This window comes from Sphaerodactylus townsendi, linkage group LG03, assembly GCF_021028975.2.
Source record: "Sphaerodactylus townsendi isolate TG3544 linkage group LG03, MPM_Stown_v2.3, whole genome shotgun sequence".
In the NCBI taxonomy this organism is placed as follows: Eukaryota; Metazoa; Chordata; class Lepidosauria; order Squamata; family Sphaerodactylidae; genus Sphaerodactylus; species Sphaerodactylus townsendi.
In genome coordinates this window covers 177,621,840-177,638,299 of record NC_059427.1, presented here as the reverse complement: position 1 = coordinate 177,638,299, position 16,460 = coordinate 177,621,840, and the positions used below count along the sequence as shown (strand labels likewise).

Here is a 16,460-nt window from a genome sequence, read left to right as displayed (position 1 = left end):
TTAGGGGCACTCAGTGGACATTCATTTTGCTGTGGTATATATTTGAAGAGACACGGACTTTCTGTGTGGTTACCTCAGCCGAATACTAGCTGGCAGTCATAATACCATATTCAGCATAACAGGAATTTGCTGTTCCCCACGCCCGCTGCACTCCCTCCCTTTTCCACTTGAGAAGCCGCAGGAAAGATTTTACTCAAAACATGTCTGTAAAAGACTATGGCCAAGCTGAGCTTCATGCCCCTGCTCTCCTTCCAGCATTCAGGTCATGCTCTTCTGAAAGGGCTGGTCTCCTAACTTTATATGTGCTGCTAAAAGTTACAGCAATCCATTTCAACATCACCAAATGCAAAGTGCTGCCTCCAGAGGCATATTTGAACATGACATTGCGGAGGCAAGGCTATTTTCTTGCAGGATGCTGCAGCCAGATGGTGTTTTATTTAAACTGTTTCACACAAGGATGTTTGTTCTGTCAGCTGAGGTGCAGCAGTCGAGAAAACTGTATGCTTCCACGTTAGAATAGAGCCTCAAACAAATATGAGAATCATCATTCATTTTTATGTATAGTCTTTGTCAAAACCATTATTTTGTGCGTTGTTGAACATGGTACTTTGATACAAGAGCATTTATACCAAAATGTATTTTTACTTATATTTTTACGTCAATCTATGGCTACCAATCTTGATCCTCCTTGATCTCAGATTGCAAATGCCTTAGCAGACCAGGTGCTCAGGAGCAGCAGCAGCAGAAGGCCATTGCTTTCACCTCCTGCATGTGAGCTCCCAAAGGCACCTGGTGGGCCACTGCGAGTAGCAGAATGCTGGACTAGATGGACTCTGGTCTGATCCAGCAGGCTAGTTCTTATGTACTTCAGAAAGGGAGAGTAGGGGGTAGGCAGGCACTAGGACCCAGGCAGAGCATTCTACAACAACGAAGGTCTGGCATGCTTTGTCCTGGGGCGGACGAATGTGCTAACACCTTTATGTGAAACACAGCGCAGGCTTCCTGGGCAGTGCACATCAGCGTAGCAGCACCTGTCTTAGCTGTGGACCTGAGGCATTCTGTCTTAGCAGACACTAACAAGACCCGGTCTGAGTGCAGCACGGGTCTTACATGGGGGAGGTTTTGCTTCACAGCAATCACGTTTTAATCAGCCCTCTAGCAGGAGGGGAGATACGAAGGAAGCGGCTGTCATGTCAGATTCCCAAACTGTCCTCCCAAATGTAGCCGCCCAAATCAGAGCAAGTGTTTCCTCTCTTTGCCCATCAGCCTGGTAACGATTCCTTTAAGAAAAGGAGCTTCTTACATCCTAGCATTTATTTGCATCAGGCATGAGCTGATAGAGCAGGGGTCTCAAACATGGTGTCTGAGGGCACCATGGTATCTACCAAAATGGCTCCTACCAAGTATTTTCAGAAAGGTTGGTGGGGCCAAGAGGGGCTTTTGGTCACTGGAGATTCAATTGGCAGTGCAGAATTTTTAAAATGTTGATTGGGCAGCAGTTTTGCAGCTAGCTCCGCCTCCTCAAGCAGCCATTTTGTGCCAGAACCCACCACGCTGATCAGAATTACAGAGACACCCACGGGCTCAAAAATGTTGGGAACCGCCATGACAAGAGCCACCTGGGGACTGCTGGTTAGTTTTTGTTTCAAGCCTGGAATCTTCTTTTGTGGACAGGCTGCGAGGTGGAATCGATCTTCCTCCACATCGAGGCTGTGAACACACACCGGGAACGCCCACAGGTAAGAAAGATCTCAACTACAATAAAAAGTGTTCCCTGTCAGGGATCCAATAGGATCCTTTGGAGATACAACTAAAAAATATGTTGGTCATGACCAGAGCGGTCCTGAATGGCTCTGCTTTGCTATGAAGCAGGCTGCCTCTAAGGCAGGGGTGGCCAACCTATGGCACTCCAGCTGTTCATGGACTACAATTCCCATCAGCCCCTGCCGGCATGGCCAATTGTAGTCCATGAACAGCTGAAGTGCCATCGGTTGGCCACCCCCTGCTCTGAGGAACGCTGTTGAGCATTCCCTGTGCTCCTTCATCTAACTGCACCTGTTGGAGTCCTCCCAGAGAAACATTCAGCTTGCTCAGACTCACTTGCCTCTATGTTTTCCTCTTATCTCCCTTCCCCCACCCCCCCAGCACCTTTCCTACAAAACTAACCAGGCCCCCTTGTACCGGCACTACCGATCTGTGCCAATGGCCAGCCCTGAGCCAACCAAACGACCCTGCTGGAAAGATCTGGGCCGGTCCCCTCCCCCCTGCCTGCTTGACCCTCAGGTAAAGACTCCCCCTGCCTGGCTCCGTAATCTGACCTCCTCCTGTAGATCTTAATCATCTTGTCTTGTGGTGGATATTAACTAGCTTAGCAAAGGGGGTTTTATAGAATGGAGATATTCCCAGGTCTTTGGTAATCAAGGTTTTCCAAGCATGGTGTACTGGATAAGAGCATCACTCTAATCTGGCGAACCTGATTCGATTCCCCATTTCTCCACACGAGTGGCAGACTCTAATCTGGAGAACCAGACTGAATTCCCCTGCTCCTTAGCGTGAAGCCTGCTGGGTGACCTTGGACCAGTCACCGTTCTCTCAGAACTCCCCCAGCCCCACCTGTTGTGGGGAGAGGAAGGGAATGTGATTGCAAGACACTCTGAGAGACTCCTTAAGGAAAAGCGGGGTATAAAAATCTACGCTTCTTTCTCTTGAAAATGAAAGGAGGTCTCAGAGATAGAGCCGCATTCACAAGCAACAACCGCATTAACAGGAGTGGGAGGGAACATAGAAAGGGAAGGATCCGCCCACTGTCATCGGGCAGGTCTGTATTTGAACAAGAGATAGAGCCCAACTTGGTGGCAGAATCAAGAAGTGGAGGCCAGACAATGCCCATTGGGCTGCTGTGGATGGCTCCCCCAGCAACCCCTTTTTAGTGACCCTAAATCTTACTCCCTCTCTCATTGCAGAATGTTGATGTCACACGAGATCCAGAGGAAGCCCTGGACACGGTGCCGGACCATTACTGATCACATCAAGCCGTACAAGAATGCCACCTTCTGTTCTACAGTGTAATTCATATGGGCGATGTGGGCACACGGTGATGGCACAACCTGGAGAAATAAGGGTGTTGCCGCGAACTACCTTGCTTACAACGTCTCACAGTGCTGGCCTTTGCACATACAAATGGACTTCTCTGAAAGCACAGGTCGGCAAGCCTTAGGTGGAAATGTGTATCCCTGGGTTGTGTTGCGTACCGACTAAGAGAAAACTAAAACAAAGTTGTAGAAAGGTTGGGGGGAGGGGGGGAGAGATAAATCCTGGAAAGCTATTCCTTTGCTCCTGTCTGGAGAGATGCAAGTGTATTTTTAACCCTCAATAAAGTCAGTACATTTTCAAAGTCTTAAATTTTTATTGCTTCAGTGGAGAGGCATTTTCCTTACTACAAGGGAGGTAAATACAGAACAGTTCCATGTTTGAATAGCATCTCTTCCCTTGGTCCACATTCCTCTTATCTACAAACAAACCAGCAAGGACAAAGTGCAATTAACTTTGTGGCTGAGGGCATACAGCCTTACCAAGAAAGTATGTTTCAGTGATAGATAAATGATCCCAGTCTGCTGTGGAAGTTTTCCTCTGTTAGAGGAAATCAGACAAGACACATGGACTATTGTATAGGAAGCCCATCTCCTGTACAGTGAAAGACAAGGGGGGGGGTCCCCCCAGCATCACTTAAGGAAAACGGCAGATGACTGAATGTTGGCTGTCCCTTTGGAATCTGGACAGCTCAGTCTCAAATCCAGCACCGGAAGAGTTAGTGGCTTCCTGCTGCACCAGCTTCTGCTTCAGCTTCATTGTATTGGCTCATCCAAAACGTGGGGTCCTTGTTTTGTATCTGATGAGGAAAACGGCAGAGCAAGAAGCTAAACAAAACAACAGGACCCCTGAGAAGACTGCCCCAAAGCTATCTTGTTAGAATGTTGTGGGTTTTCTGGGTTATATGGCCGTGTTCCAGTAGTATTTTCACCTGCATCTGGGGCTGGCATCAAGAAAATACTACTGGAACACGGCCACACAACCCAGAAAACCCACAACATCCTAGCGATTCCAGCCGTGAAAGCCTTCGACAATACGCTATCTGATGTGATTTTTAAAAAAATTAAGTTTCTAGCCCCCATGGTTACACAGAAAACCAGAACACATTCTATCTAAAATGTTTATCTCCCATGCTCTGAAGAAAAAATATTTCTGAGGTGGCCACATGTGGAAAGTATTTACCTCAGAAGTGACTGGAGACTTGTTAAGACAGACACCCATGGTTAAGCAAGACCCTACTAGGTATGCAGTGACCTCTCCAGTTTACCCTCATATTAACTATGTGAGGGAGGTTAGGTCGAAAGGGAGTAACTGACTCAGTCCTACTGTTACTGGCTTTCATTCTTTGCAATCTTCATATTTACTAACTTCCACCTCTTTGGATTGTGTATTCCAGCATGACAAGGGGTTGGACTAGATCAGTGGTGGTGAACCTTTGGCACTCCAGATGTTATGGACTACAATTCCCATCAGCCCCTACAATTGGCCATGCTGGCAGGGGCTGATGGGAATTGTAGTCCATAACATCTGGAGTGCCAAAGGTTCGCCACCACGGGACTAGATGGTATCTTCAACTCTATGATTCTATTCTAAGCATTTGGACATAAGATGCTAAATGTAGGAAAGCATTCACGTCACCTCAACTTATCCCAAATTTCAGAAGCTGAACTTCATGATATGTATAATTTGTTGTTTTTTCCTGCAAGGATGGACCAGCCATGGGATTTCTGGGATGACCACATGGGAAAATTTAATTCCTTAGAAATACCCCCTTGTTGGAGTTGTGTGTGACCACTGTGTGATCACCACTATCCTGTGCCTGTTCTCAAGGCCCAAATCCTTTCTTCCATTCCCCCAGACCGCTAACTCTTTATAGCAACATTGTGTACCTTGGCAACAAACTGCAGGATCTGCTTCTTGGAAGTCTCTTTAGCTGCCCGTGGCCCCCATCTGAATTCAAACTCAGGTGGATCTGTGTGCGGTAGACGATTGTATTCCAGATACCTAGCAAATGGGAAACATGTGATCAACACTATGAGCCATTCCCCACACAGCAACAGAAGGATTAAGTGCTGCAAAAGTTTCCAGTGCCCTCCACCACTATCAGAACAGAAAGACCAAGTAGGCAAACTTGCTGTTTCGCACATATCATGCCAACATGAACACCTTGCAGCGTGGTACTAGCAGCCACCAAAAATGCTGTCTATCCACCACTCACTTCTGCCGAACAAATTCCTCCGTAATCAGTTTCTTCACGTCACCGAAGACCTTGTGCTTTTCTCTGAAAGGAAGAGGGGACAGGACTCCTGTCAGAGTGCACATCATCAACAGAACAAGGAGAGATCTGTTCCTCTGAGGCCCCAGTTCAATTCCATCTGCCCCACCAAAGGGGTTGGCTCTGTGACTCCCAGCTTCCCCAAAACAGCCACTCGTACCCGGGGTCAACTCGCAGCCTCCTCAGCACCTCCCAAACGGCAGCTGGAAGGAGAGAAAACACAAGAAGGGGGTTGGCATCTGAGCTGAGCAAGGAAAGGGGGCACACAGGGGGTGGCGGGAAACTCACGCTCTTTGGCCACGCCGGCCTTCATGAAGATCACGCTGAGAATGATGAGGAGGAGGCCGATCTTTGGAGTGTTCTCATCCCTGCAACAGAGAAAAATCATTTGCTCGCCTCAGCCCGAAGGAAGCCACGGGTAAAGTTAGCCAGCCAAGCCTGTTGAGAGCTTTTTCAAGAAAACAATTTTCTAACCAAGGGTTTTGATAACTTCGTTAATATGTGTGTTGTCAGTGGGAAAACAGGGCAGGGTCACAGAGACACAGAAGATGCTTCTTCTTGGTACTTGGTCCCCCCCCCCCCCCCATCAGTTACTTGAAGGTGACTAATATTCTATTTATTTATCAAAACATTTATACCCCTCCATTCCTCCTGGTTCAAGGTGGATTACGATAATTGTTACCACAGTCCCAAAAATCAAAGAGAAAATAGTAAGTAGCAAATATCTCTCCCCCACCCCGACCCAAAGATGTCTGCCATTCAAAACCCTCGCAAAGAGACAGGCCTTGAATGCTTCCTGAAGCTGTCCAAGGAAGGCTCCCCCACCTCTTCCGTACAGCCAGAGTCACAATGGAAAAGGCCCAGGCTCTGGCAGATGCCAATGGGCCACCTTAAGTGTTAGGATAGCTAATTCTAGGGTGTTTTCCACATGGGGAGTGGGGGTGATTTCCCCATTGCTATTGTAGCTCCCAATATAGTCCAGTGTCAGTGAGGCTTCCAGGTGGCAGCATTCCCTGTGCGCCCCCCCCCCCTGCCCCCTCCATTCCTCTCTGGCAGTCATTTCCCTCCAACCTAAGGCTGATTCCGCATGGGCCAAAAACAGCAGTGTGAAAACGGTGTGAAAACGGTGTAAAAGGGTTTAAAATGGTGTAAAAGGGTTTGTACTGTTTTCACACCATTTTCACACCACTGTTTTTGGCCCATGCGGAATCAGCCTAAGACACAAGGGAGGACTTTTAAAAAATTGCCCATTGACATAATGATATATCTGTGCGGCATCCGGCCAACAACTCCTGGAGACTGAAGTGTGGATCTCGACAATCAGATACTGGTTAAAAATCCGCTATAGATATTTAATGGGGATAACCTGATCACAAATGCACTAGAAGTCACAAACATTTAACGATTGGTCTGAATTGATCCACAACAAAACTGGCAGGGGGGGGGGGGGGAACAGCCCTGAGCGATCTGACCCCCAGCAGGGAACATAAGAACATAAGAAGAACATAAGAACTAGCCTGCTGGATCAGACCAGAGTCCATCTAGTCCAGCATTCTGCTACTCGCAGTGGCCCACCAGGTGCTTTTCGGAGCTCACATGCAGGATGTGAAAGCAAGGGCCTTCTGCTGCTGCTGCTGCTGCTCCTGAGCACCTGGTCTGCTAAGGCATTTGCAATCTGAGATCAAGGAGGATCAAGATTGGTAGCCACAGATTGACTTCTCCTCCATAAATCTGTCCAAGCCCTTTATAAGAAAGCCTATGACCAGAGATCGAACAAAAACTACTCTATCATGAAAGACCCAAGGATGTGCTCGCCAGGTACCCACAACATCTGGCATGAGAGCAATCTACCTGTATCCGTTAACTACACCACTACAACAAAGAGCTTGCTCCCTGGCACAATTAAACACCTTCCTTTCTTCAGTAACGACAGGAAGATTCCGACACACTTTTTTGCAGGAGAGACGATGCCCTCGTGGCACTGATTCTTCAGATACGATTCTACACATCATGTTAAATTGCTGGCTGCATGACGACACACGTTCTTGTTTAATTGGGCCTCTAATTGACAAAGAAAAGAAAAGTTCAGACAGATCTCTCATCCAAACTCTTTTGGCCGATAAGAACAAGACGATGCAGCTTCAGGGACACACTTTTTGACCACAGTTCTGATGAAAAGATCCCATGTAGAATATTCTGAGCTTAAAAGAGGATCGGTCGAATGACGTGTTCTGGACAATGTGACATTAGACTGTTTATCGAATTTAAAATTCCGATGTTGTTTTTAGGCAAAAAGGTCCAACAAGACCTGCTTTCTGTTGGTCCTAATATGCCATTAAAGATTTCTGATATTCTGATAGAAGAAGAAATATAAATTGTGGTGTAGTGGTGAGAGGGTCAGAGTAGGATCTAGGGGACGTGGGTTCAAATCCCCACTCTGCCATGGAAGCTTGCCTGGTGATCTTGAGCCAGCCACACCCTTTCAGCATAAGCTACCTCGCAGGGATGTGGTGAGGACCAAATGGAGAGGAAAGCTGCTTTGGGTCCCCACTGGGGTCAACAGCAGAGTAGAAATGAATGAATTGAGTAAATAAATCACAATGTCTTGTCGAAGGCTTTCATGGCCGGATTCAACTGGTTGTGGTGGGTTTTCCGGGCTGTGTGGCCATGGTCTGGTAGATCTTGTTTTGAGCGACTAAAACTTTGTTTTAGAAAGCATTTTGCTCATTTCAAAGAGACACAGTGTGAAACAAGACTTTTCTCCGGGATACACCTCTGAAGATGCCAACCACAGATGCAGGCGAAACGTAAGGAACAAGATCCACCAGACCACAGCCACACAGCCCGGAAAACCCACCTCAACCAAATAAATCACAAGTTTCTCTGCCCACATGGAAGCCAGCCTGACCTCGCTGTGATCTTTCTCAAAATGCTGAAGTAAACCAGGTTTGGGGGGGAAAAAGGGCAGGAAAGACATGGAAAAGTCCAGGAGAGGCATGAAAGCGCCAGGACACTGTGGAGAAGTCAGAGAATGATGCATCTCAATGGCATCCACTTGGAGCAAGCAAGCTGTGTGTAAGCAGTCTTCCAAGTAGTGTCTGGATGACCGCTTGTCAGGGATCTTGTAAGCTGGTCCTGCATTGAGCAGCAGGTTGGACTAGATCAGTAGTGGCGAACCTTTGGCACTCCAGATTTTATGGACTACAATTCCCATCAGCCCCTTCCAGCATGGCCAATTGGCCATGCTGGAAGGGGCTGATGGGAATTGTAGTCCATAACATCTGGAGTGCCAAAGGTTCGCCACCATGGGACTAGACGGTCTGTATAGCTCCTTCCAACTCTATGATTCTATGATTGCAGTACAGGTATCACACACCCCTCTAGTACCACAGCTGTTCCCGTAAGCATAAGAAAACAAGGTGAGGCTACATGGATGAAAACTATCAAACAGTAGAGATGAGACCACTGCTGTCCTGGAGTTGCAGGGTGGCATGCCCAGCATGGCAACAGAAAACAAAGAGGTATTTCAAGTATAGTGGTGATCTTCAGTCACAATGCTGAGAACTGAACTTCGAAAGAAGAAGAAGAAGAGTTTGGATTTATATCCCCCCTTTCTCTCCTGCAGGAGACTCAAAGGGGCTGACAATCTCCTTGCCCTTCCCCCCTCACAACAAACACCCTGTGAGGTAGGTGGGGCTGAGAGAGCTCCGAGAAGCTGTGACTAGCCCAAGGTCCCCCAGCTGGCGTGTGTGGGAGTGCACAGGCTAATCTGAATTCCCCAGATAAGCCTCCACAGCTCAGGCGGCAGAGCGGGGAATCAAACATGGAACATTTCTCCGTCAGGGACGTGCCTGACCGAGAAAAACCAGGATAACGCCTCACCCACACGTTCTCCGAAACTAGCTATTTGGAAGACCAAACTTAATAATTAGGCAAGAATACGGCAAAAGAAACCCTAGGGCAACTAGATGTCAGGAACAAAACACAGCCAAACGTTCTCTTTTCCCTCATAGTTTAACTCACACCTTGACAGCTGCTGCATTGCAGTGGCCAGAAGAGTGAGCAAACAGGTCGCTGGGTCAAGTCTGCCTCAGCTATGAACACAACAGTGGCTGTTAGTAAACCTTTATTCTCTCAGCTACAGTCCACTTGGAGACAATGAGACTGTCTTACCCTACAGAGTTGTTGTAAAAATGTGCGTGACATGTGCTGTAGGCTATCATTCGTGCTATTTAAAACGCTGATGTAGACTTATTTTGAATATGTCTTTTCAGCTCTTATAGACCCCTTTGGCCTTCTCCTTCACTTGCTTTAGGAAGGAGCATCTAGGTCCGATCCTCCCTCTTCCTTCAACTGGCCTTCCGTTTGATCTCAACTTGGCCCACTGTTTCTTAGAACACACCTCATTCTTCACCCTTTGCAGCTACCCTAATCATGTGCTTAAGTCTGAACCAACCACAGAGCAGATCAACACATTCGCAACAAGGAGATTTCGTTATGAATCTAAAGGAAGTTCTAGTGAATGACATCAAACTGCCTCTCCCAATACTTCCCCTAGAGAGCACTGTGCTCTGCTAATAACAACTTACTAGTGATCTCTGGCCCAAAAAGGGTCCAGCTGTCCTTAACTAGAACCAGAGTCTTTTTGGCTCTCACCCAGGCCTGGCGGAATGTTCTGTCAAATGAGACCACGGCCCCTGCGGAACTGATCGTAATTCCGCAGGGCTTGCAATCAGACCTGTTCTGCCAGGCGACAAAGGCTTGAGTCATCTTGCCGGACCCCCTCACTTTTACCTTCCCTTTGGTTTCTTCCCTTTCCTCCACTTGGTTACTTATGTGCCAGGTTGGATCTTATTGTGCTGTGTTTTATTATTTTTATACTGTATCATACTCAGTATGAATGTGTTGGCAGCCGCTCTAAGCCTGCTCTGGTGGGGACAGCCGAATACAAGTCTAACAAAAAATAAACCTAGGCATGACGTTTCCCTCCGGCACCAAAACCTTCATTGATGGGAGGAGTTCTTAAAGAAATCGCAAAAATTGCACAAATACTCTTGTTAGTCTCAAGGACCGCTAATGAACTATCCACCCCCCTTCTGCTTACTGATTACTGCTGTCTCTTTCCAGTGGAGGTAGTTTGCTGACAAGGATGTAGCTACGAGACTTGGGGTCAATTTCTACCAGCTCCATCCCAAATACCTGCCAAATCAGGGAAGAAAAAAATCATTTAGAGCTCAGACCAAAAGTCTCTATCATTCCAACCCCTTCTACTGTTTAGGGAAGACATTTTCAGAAGGCAGATGGGTTATTCTGTAGGAGAATGGCTGGATTTGTGTCCAACAGAGATCAATAAGGTTTGGGGATTATCAGCTTTCTGGACTCAAACCTCCCTCTGGTATCTGACAATTTGGTTAACCCTCACAATTAATTTGGTTGGCTTGACCCAAGAAGATTTTCATGCGCAGCAGGAACAGCAATAATAAAGAATCCTACACAATCTTACTACTCCTTTGCTGACAAATTTCCAATAACCAAAGAACTGTTGGCTGAAGTGACACCATCTTTTTAATCATTAGAATTAGCACAATCGTCCATGGAGAATGCAGACAGAAACAGAATTGCTAGATTTGGAGTGTTTGGCTTAGTTATACCTTTTCCCACAAAAAGATCGCAGGAGATGTGTAGTCTGTCCCATCTTCCTAGAACTTCTTTGTTGTGGAATGCTCTGCCGGAACCCTAGTGCCTCCCCTCCCACCTCCAATTCTTTCCCACCATTAAAGAACCTTACTTGAGCTTCAGCGTTGTCAAAACCATTATTCTCTGCAGAGTTAAACATAGAACTGTGATCAATGAGCATTTATACTGCCCTAGACAGCTATCAGCAACCCTTCCGCGTTTGTACATCTGCAGCTGCGGTTTTCTTTCCCGTTCAGCAGGCTCCATGTTGTCACAAGAAAAAAAATGGTGGGCGCAACTGTACAAAAATGAAAGGGTTGCTGACAGCCATCCAGGGTAACATAAACGTTCTCTTTATCACAGTTCTATGTTCAACAGTGCAGAGAATAATGGTTTTGAAAAAGCTGGCACCCAAATGAGATTCCTTAATAGTAAAAGAGAATCTAGACTTCTTTAACATGTGGAGACACGCACATATGACTCTCACCAAAGAAAGCATGACTGCACTGACATTTTCCAGTGGAAACGGGTACTGCGAGTGTCCCTGATCGAAGGTCTAAATATAGGGTCTCCTTCAGGGTGCCTGTGGGCGCCAAAGTGCCTGTCAGCAATTTTCCTGGCACAGTGTTTTTAGAAAGTGGTCAAGGCCAGAAGAGGCGTTTGAGAAGCAAGGTTTTGGACCGGCCACTGGAGATATGATTGGCTTTACAAATGTTTATTGAAGATTCGGTTGGCAGGGCAGAGTTTTAAAGGCGCTGTTTTGGCAGCAGCTGCGAGCACAGAACAAGGACATTCACAATGTGATTATGTTGTGGCTGGCTCCATTTTGTGGCGGCCATTTTTGTGCCTGTGCTACTATGCTGTGTCAGAATTCCAAAGACGCCCTCTGGCTCAAAAAGGCCAGGGATCCCTGGTCTAGATTTTCACAATTAATACATAAAGGAGTATAAATCGATAGAAGAGATCTTTGCAAATTATTTATGCTCCCATCCTCCAGGACAGAGCATGACAATCAAGAACAAACAATTCCTGCTGCGTTTCTACCCTTCACAATGGCATTCCATCTGTCATCAGCTTGGAACCAACACAACTCAACAGTAAGAAGGAACAGCACATGATGCTGCTACCCAAGCCAATAGAAGATTCCCTCTTTACCTGCTGAAGGGTCTGGTTGGCGTGTTTCAGGAGCTCAGGGGAGACATCTCTGTAGTCTTTGATGACATGTTTCAGAATATCTGCAAGAGACAAGAGAGTTTTGCACGTCAGGGCTCTTCATGCAAGGGGCGCTCGCATCCACAGCAAAACACAGAACAGTTCTGCACTCAGAATAAAACAGACCAATTAAAGGCACAAAGCCAAGATTCAGTCATCCTGGCTGCTGTGGCTGGAGATCTGGATACAGAAACAGAGAGGGCCAAGATAAAGGTTCTATCAACTGCAGAAGCACAGAAAATACACCTACCCTTTGTCCAGCTATGACAACCTGACTGTTCTCTCCATCTGACTCCACTCCAGCTATCTATATATGCATGCATTTATTTCTTTATATCGCCCTTTTCTCTTCAGTTGCAGCCAAAAGCAGCCTAGAACACCATTCTTCCCTTCTTCCGTTTCCCCACACAAACAGTGCTCTGGGGTGAGCCCCGCTAAGAGATTGTAACGGGTCCAAGATCACCCAGGGAACTTCCACTACAGAACTGGGGATTCAAGCCTGGCTCATCCAAGACCACTGCCCCCCACTCTATCCACTGTACCCCCCCACCCCCGTTCTCAAAAATCTTAATTTCTATGCTTCTGTCTCCCTCCATTCTGTAATGGTATCTCAAGGCCTTGACCAAAGGTCTCAAGAGCTTCAGAAACTCAAGTATTGGAAGAATCATCATAAAAACAAATGTGTGTAACCCAACCCTGCCAGCATAATATCAGTAGCTCCAGTGCTTTTTTAAAGGATAAAAATGTCGCCCCCTGATCTCACCTGCCCGTTTGATAGGGATTTTCTTTTGGTCTTTGACAAGCAGAAACGGCACAAGCTCATTCACCTGAAGATAGAACACAAGACTGACAGCAATCAAGACTCTGTGTGTGTGTGATTTGTCCACTGGAGTACAGAAAAAATGCAGAATGATGTAACAGGAAGGACAGAGGGTGAAATGTAGCTTCATGTAAACAATCTGCATTTAGAAAAAAAGTAATTTCCTTGCTTTTCTGACTTGAAAGTACGTTTGAACTTATGAAGTTCCATAAAAAGGAGCCGCGTGGCATAGTGGTTAAGTGCTTGCACTGCCACTCACACAGTCAGGAAGTTCGAGCCCCCTGTGGGTCAGATATCCTGGCAGCTGGCTCATGGTCAACTCAGACATCCATCCATTTCTTGCTCAGTAAATGAGTACCTAGCTCATAGCTAGGGGGTAAAGAGTAGCCGGGGAAAGCAATGGCAAACTACCCCACAAAAACGGCTTGCCTATAAAATCACTGCTGGCAGTGGTACCCCAGGGTCGGACAAGACTGAAGGGGAAACTTTACTTTTAGTTCCATAAACCATGCAAAACAAGAAAATGTAGTTACACATAATAAAAACAGCTGCTGCTTCCACAGGGTACAGAATCCAGTATTTTAAGGGCAGAATTATCGTTGGTCTTTTGGCATGCAAAGCACACAGAACCCTGGATGTAGCCAGTGAGGACAGAATGATTCCAAGAAAGGACGGATAACAGCAGCATGAGCTCCCTTACTTTGGCTTCCATCTGACTCTTGGGGCGCCGCTCTACATTGCGTTGCAGCTGAGTGGAAGTTGGGGTCAGGGTGCCGTCTTCATCCACTTCCATGGGATCTGCCTGGGAAAGGGCAGGAATGAAAATTCAGAATGGCTGCCTGCTCTGATTACGTCTCGTTGTCTGGAGTCAAGGCATTAATTCCCAAACAAGATTATCAGGCACACATAGCCTGCTTGCTGCTGGGGCTCTACGAAGCATGACCACACATACATGTACAGACATGCTAAAGTCAGGAGTCCCTGACCTTTTCAAGCCCGCGGGCACCTTGGAAATTCTGACACCCCACAGTGGGCACAGCCACAACATGGCTGCTGCACCTTGCCATGAATCACACCGTGAAGATCCTTGTGTTGAGGTAGTGGCTGCAGCCAAAGCAACATTTTTAAAATGTGCATGGGCGATCAGATCTCTAACAGCCAATCAGAAGCCTTGCTGGGACAAAGTCCGACTCAACAGCACTTTGCTCCACTACCACATGCAGTGGCCAAATGCACGAGGAGGAAATTCCCTGGTTTACCTCTCACGTCAGTCATGAAGAACTCACTAAGTTAGGTTTAGATAATCCTCTCTGTCAGCTGCAGTTCCCCACTGACAGTAGGGCGACAAAACAGATCTGGTTGTTCAGGGTGGATGAATGGTTCACTGAAATTAATGTGAAGTACTCCAAACATTCAAACAGTACAATTTATTATTTCATATCTGACAAAGGGAACTTTGATTTTTGAACACCTACACCCCGGAAATACTGTCAGTCTCTACGGTGCTACCACACTAAAATCTTACTTTTTTTTACTACAGATTGATTGACACGGCTACCCATCTGAAACTATTTCATTACTTAGCAAGAGGGGTCGTCTAAAAGCAACATTGGCATACTTTATTAATACATATTTAGAAGTGAGATAAAATTTATAAGTGGGAAACCATTTCAAACTTAAACAAAAAGGCAATGCTGGAATATATCATACGAGAGGCATGGATCACATCTGACTTGAACAGATGAGTCATTTGCACAGATGAGAGCCAGAGCGGTGTAATGGTGAAGAGCAGGTAGACTCTAATCTGGAAAACCAGGTTTGATTCCCCACTCCTCCACGTGGGCAGCAGACTCTTATCTGGATTTGCTCCCTGATCCTACAGATGAAGCCTGCTGGGTGACCTTGGATTAGTCACAGAACTCTCTCAGTCCTACCCACCTCACAAGGTGTCTGTTGTGGGCAGAGGAAGGGAAGGAGATTGTAAGCTCCTTTGAGACTCCTAATGGCCGAGAAAAGTGGATATAAATCCAAACTCTGCTTCTTCATTTAGACTCAGATCTTTAAAGCCAAGCAAATGCTGAATGGTGGGAGAATAACATGTACATTTAGTTAAAACATGCTACGCAGCACATGTACTTTGTTCATTCGTAACAGGGCTTTTCTATGGTCCCCTAAGGAAGCAATTTACACCCTGAGGGACATTTAGACTCAGTAGATAAATGGAGGGATGCTTAACATTTTCTGCAACTCCTTCTCCCTATTCCAGTGGCTTTGGGCAGATCACCCCGCCCTGAAAACAGGATCCCAGATTTATCCTCTAGGTCCTAAAAAAGAGTAGCACACAGCATTGACTATTAGGCACATAGGTCTCTGAATAGATGCCCAAGAACAGTATATCACAAGCATATATTGAAAGTACACCTATTGTAAAAAGTTGCCCAGCCTGGAGTGCTTATTTTTAGGTCCGTGTTTTTTACTTATGGAATAAGAGGCATTCAGTGAGAATGCTGAATGCTTAACAGGTCGTACTGAAATAAAAATTAAGAACCACTTGTATTGTCGAAGGCTTTTACGGCCGGATTCAACAGGTTCTGCAGGGTTTTCCGGGCTGTGTGGCCGTGGTCTGGTGGAAATCCTTGGTGTTTTGCCTCCTGGTTTACACAACCTGGCCTCATCACCACATGCGGTCCAGAAATTCACATACCTGGGAAGGGCCAGGCCTTTCACTGCGCCTCTTCTGGGACATCTCGCCGCTGGGAAGCCTGTGAGGAGCAGGAGCAATGAGTTACAGCAAAGAACCTGATGCAGGAAGATTGATTCACACACTTCGCAAGTCTCCCCCCTAGACAGAACGCTGCATCTTCCCAGAGCCCGAAAAAACAGGCTGCTTTTCTACATTACAAATCCCCAACTTCTCACCCTGTCCCCCTTCTCCCCAACGGCAGAACTCCTTCGCCACGGGTCAGAGACACGTGGTTTATTTACAGCATTACAATGTCTGCTCAGCAGTCCTGCCTTAAAATAAACGGACAATTCCACCTATTTCTGCAACGCATATGGCACCCTATAGCTCAAATTGGCACACACACACACCCCACCCCCACCCCAGCAAGGGACGGAAGTTCAACAGGTGCAGCTCATCCCAACGACAAGGGGCGGAAGTTCAACAGGTGCAGCTCATCCCAGCCTGCTGATGGGAGAAAATTGAACCCGCCGGATTTCCGCGCAAGGACCCCTCTGAAGCCTGACGTTCTTTACAAGAGAGAGACTCACGATGCCGACGCCGCATCCCCCACGCGGCCTCACCCCACCAGGCACAGCACCGTCCCCCCGGAGGCACGCTGCCATTCTACGCATGCGCCCAGCCTGGCGCCTCGTTGCCTCGCC

General features: G+C 46.9%; 2 protein-coding genes and 1 long non-coding RNA gene across 7 annotated transcripts in view; 2 read left to right on the top strand and 1 right to left on the bottom strand.

Moving 5' to 3' along the window:
• The window catches only part of PFKFB1 (6-phosphofructo-2-kinase/fructose-2,6-biphosphatase 1), a 27,022-nt gene extending 23,631 nt beyond the window's left edge, over window positions 1–3,391 (top strand). Inside the window, exons 13-15 of one of the 4 annotated variants that reach the window (XM_048491063.1) lie at window positions 1,675–1,739; window positions 2,146–2,283; window positions 2,964–3,391. In XM_048491063.1, coding sequence (XP_048347020.1) covers window positions 1,675–1,739; window positions 2,146–2,283; window positions 2,964–3,023 — 263 coding nt within the window. In that variant the 3' untranslated portion in view covers window positions 3,024–3,391. The remainder of the gene's footprint in view (window positions 1–1,674; window positions 1,740–2,145; window positions 2,284–2,963) is intronic. The other 3 variants (XM_048491064.1, XM_048491065.1, XM_048491066.1) reach the window with 3 other exon arrangements.
• The window catches only part of LOC125429710, a 398,924-nt gene that overhangs the window by 40,674 nt on the left and 341,790 nt on the right, over window positions 1–16,460 (top strand). The gene's annotated exons all lie outside the window — the stretch shown is intronic.
• LOC125429708 (non-structural maintenance of chromosomes element 3 homolog) lies at window positions 3,387–16,460 on the bottom strand. Of its 2 annotated transcripts, none has more exons than XM_048491071.1 (11): window positions 16,347–16,460; window positions 15,778–15,835; window positions 13,774–13,875; window positions 13,017–13,080; window positions 12,197–12,276; window positions 10,470–10,564; window positions 5,654–5,733; window positions 5,526–5,568; window positions 5,309–5,371; window positions 4,980–5,094; window positions 3,387–3,889 (listed from the first exon to the last, which is right to left on the bottom strand). In XM_048491071.1, the coding sequence occupies exons 2-11, from the start codon at window positions 15,817–15,819 to the stop codon at window positions 3,809–3,811; spliced, it is 765 nt and encodes a 254-aa protein (XP_048347028.1). In that variant the 5' UTR covers window positions 15,820–15,835; window positions 16,347–16,460; the 3' UTR covers window positions 3,387–3,808. The 2 variants fall into 2 exon arrangements, with proteins under 2 accessions (XP_048347028.1, XP_048347029.1); XM_048491072.1 differs by lacking the exon at window positions 16,347–16,460 and adding an exon at window positions 15,993–16,112.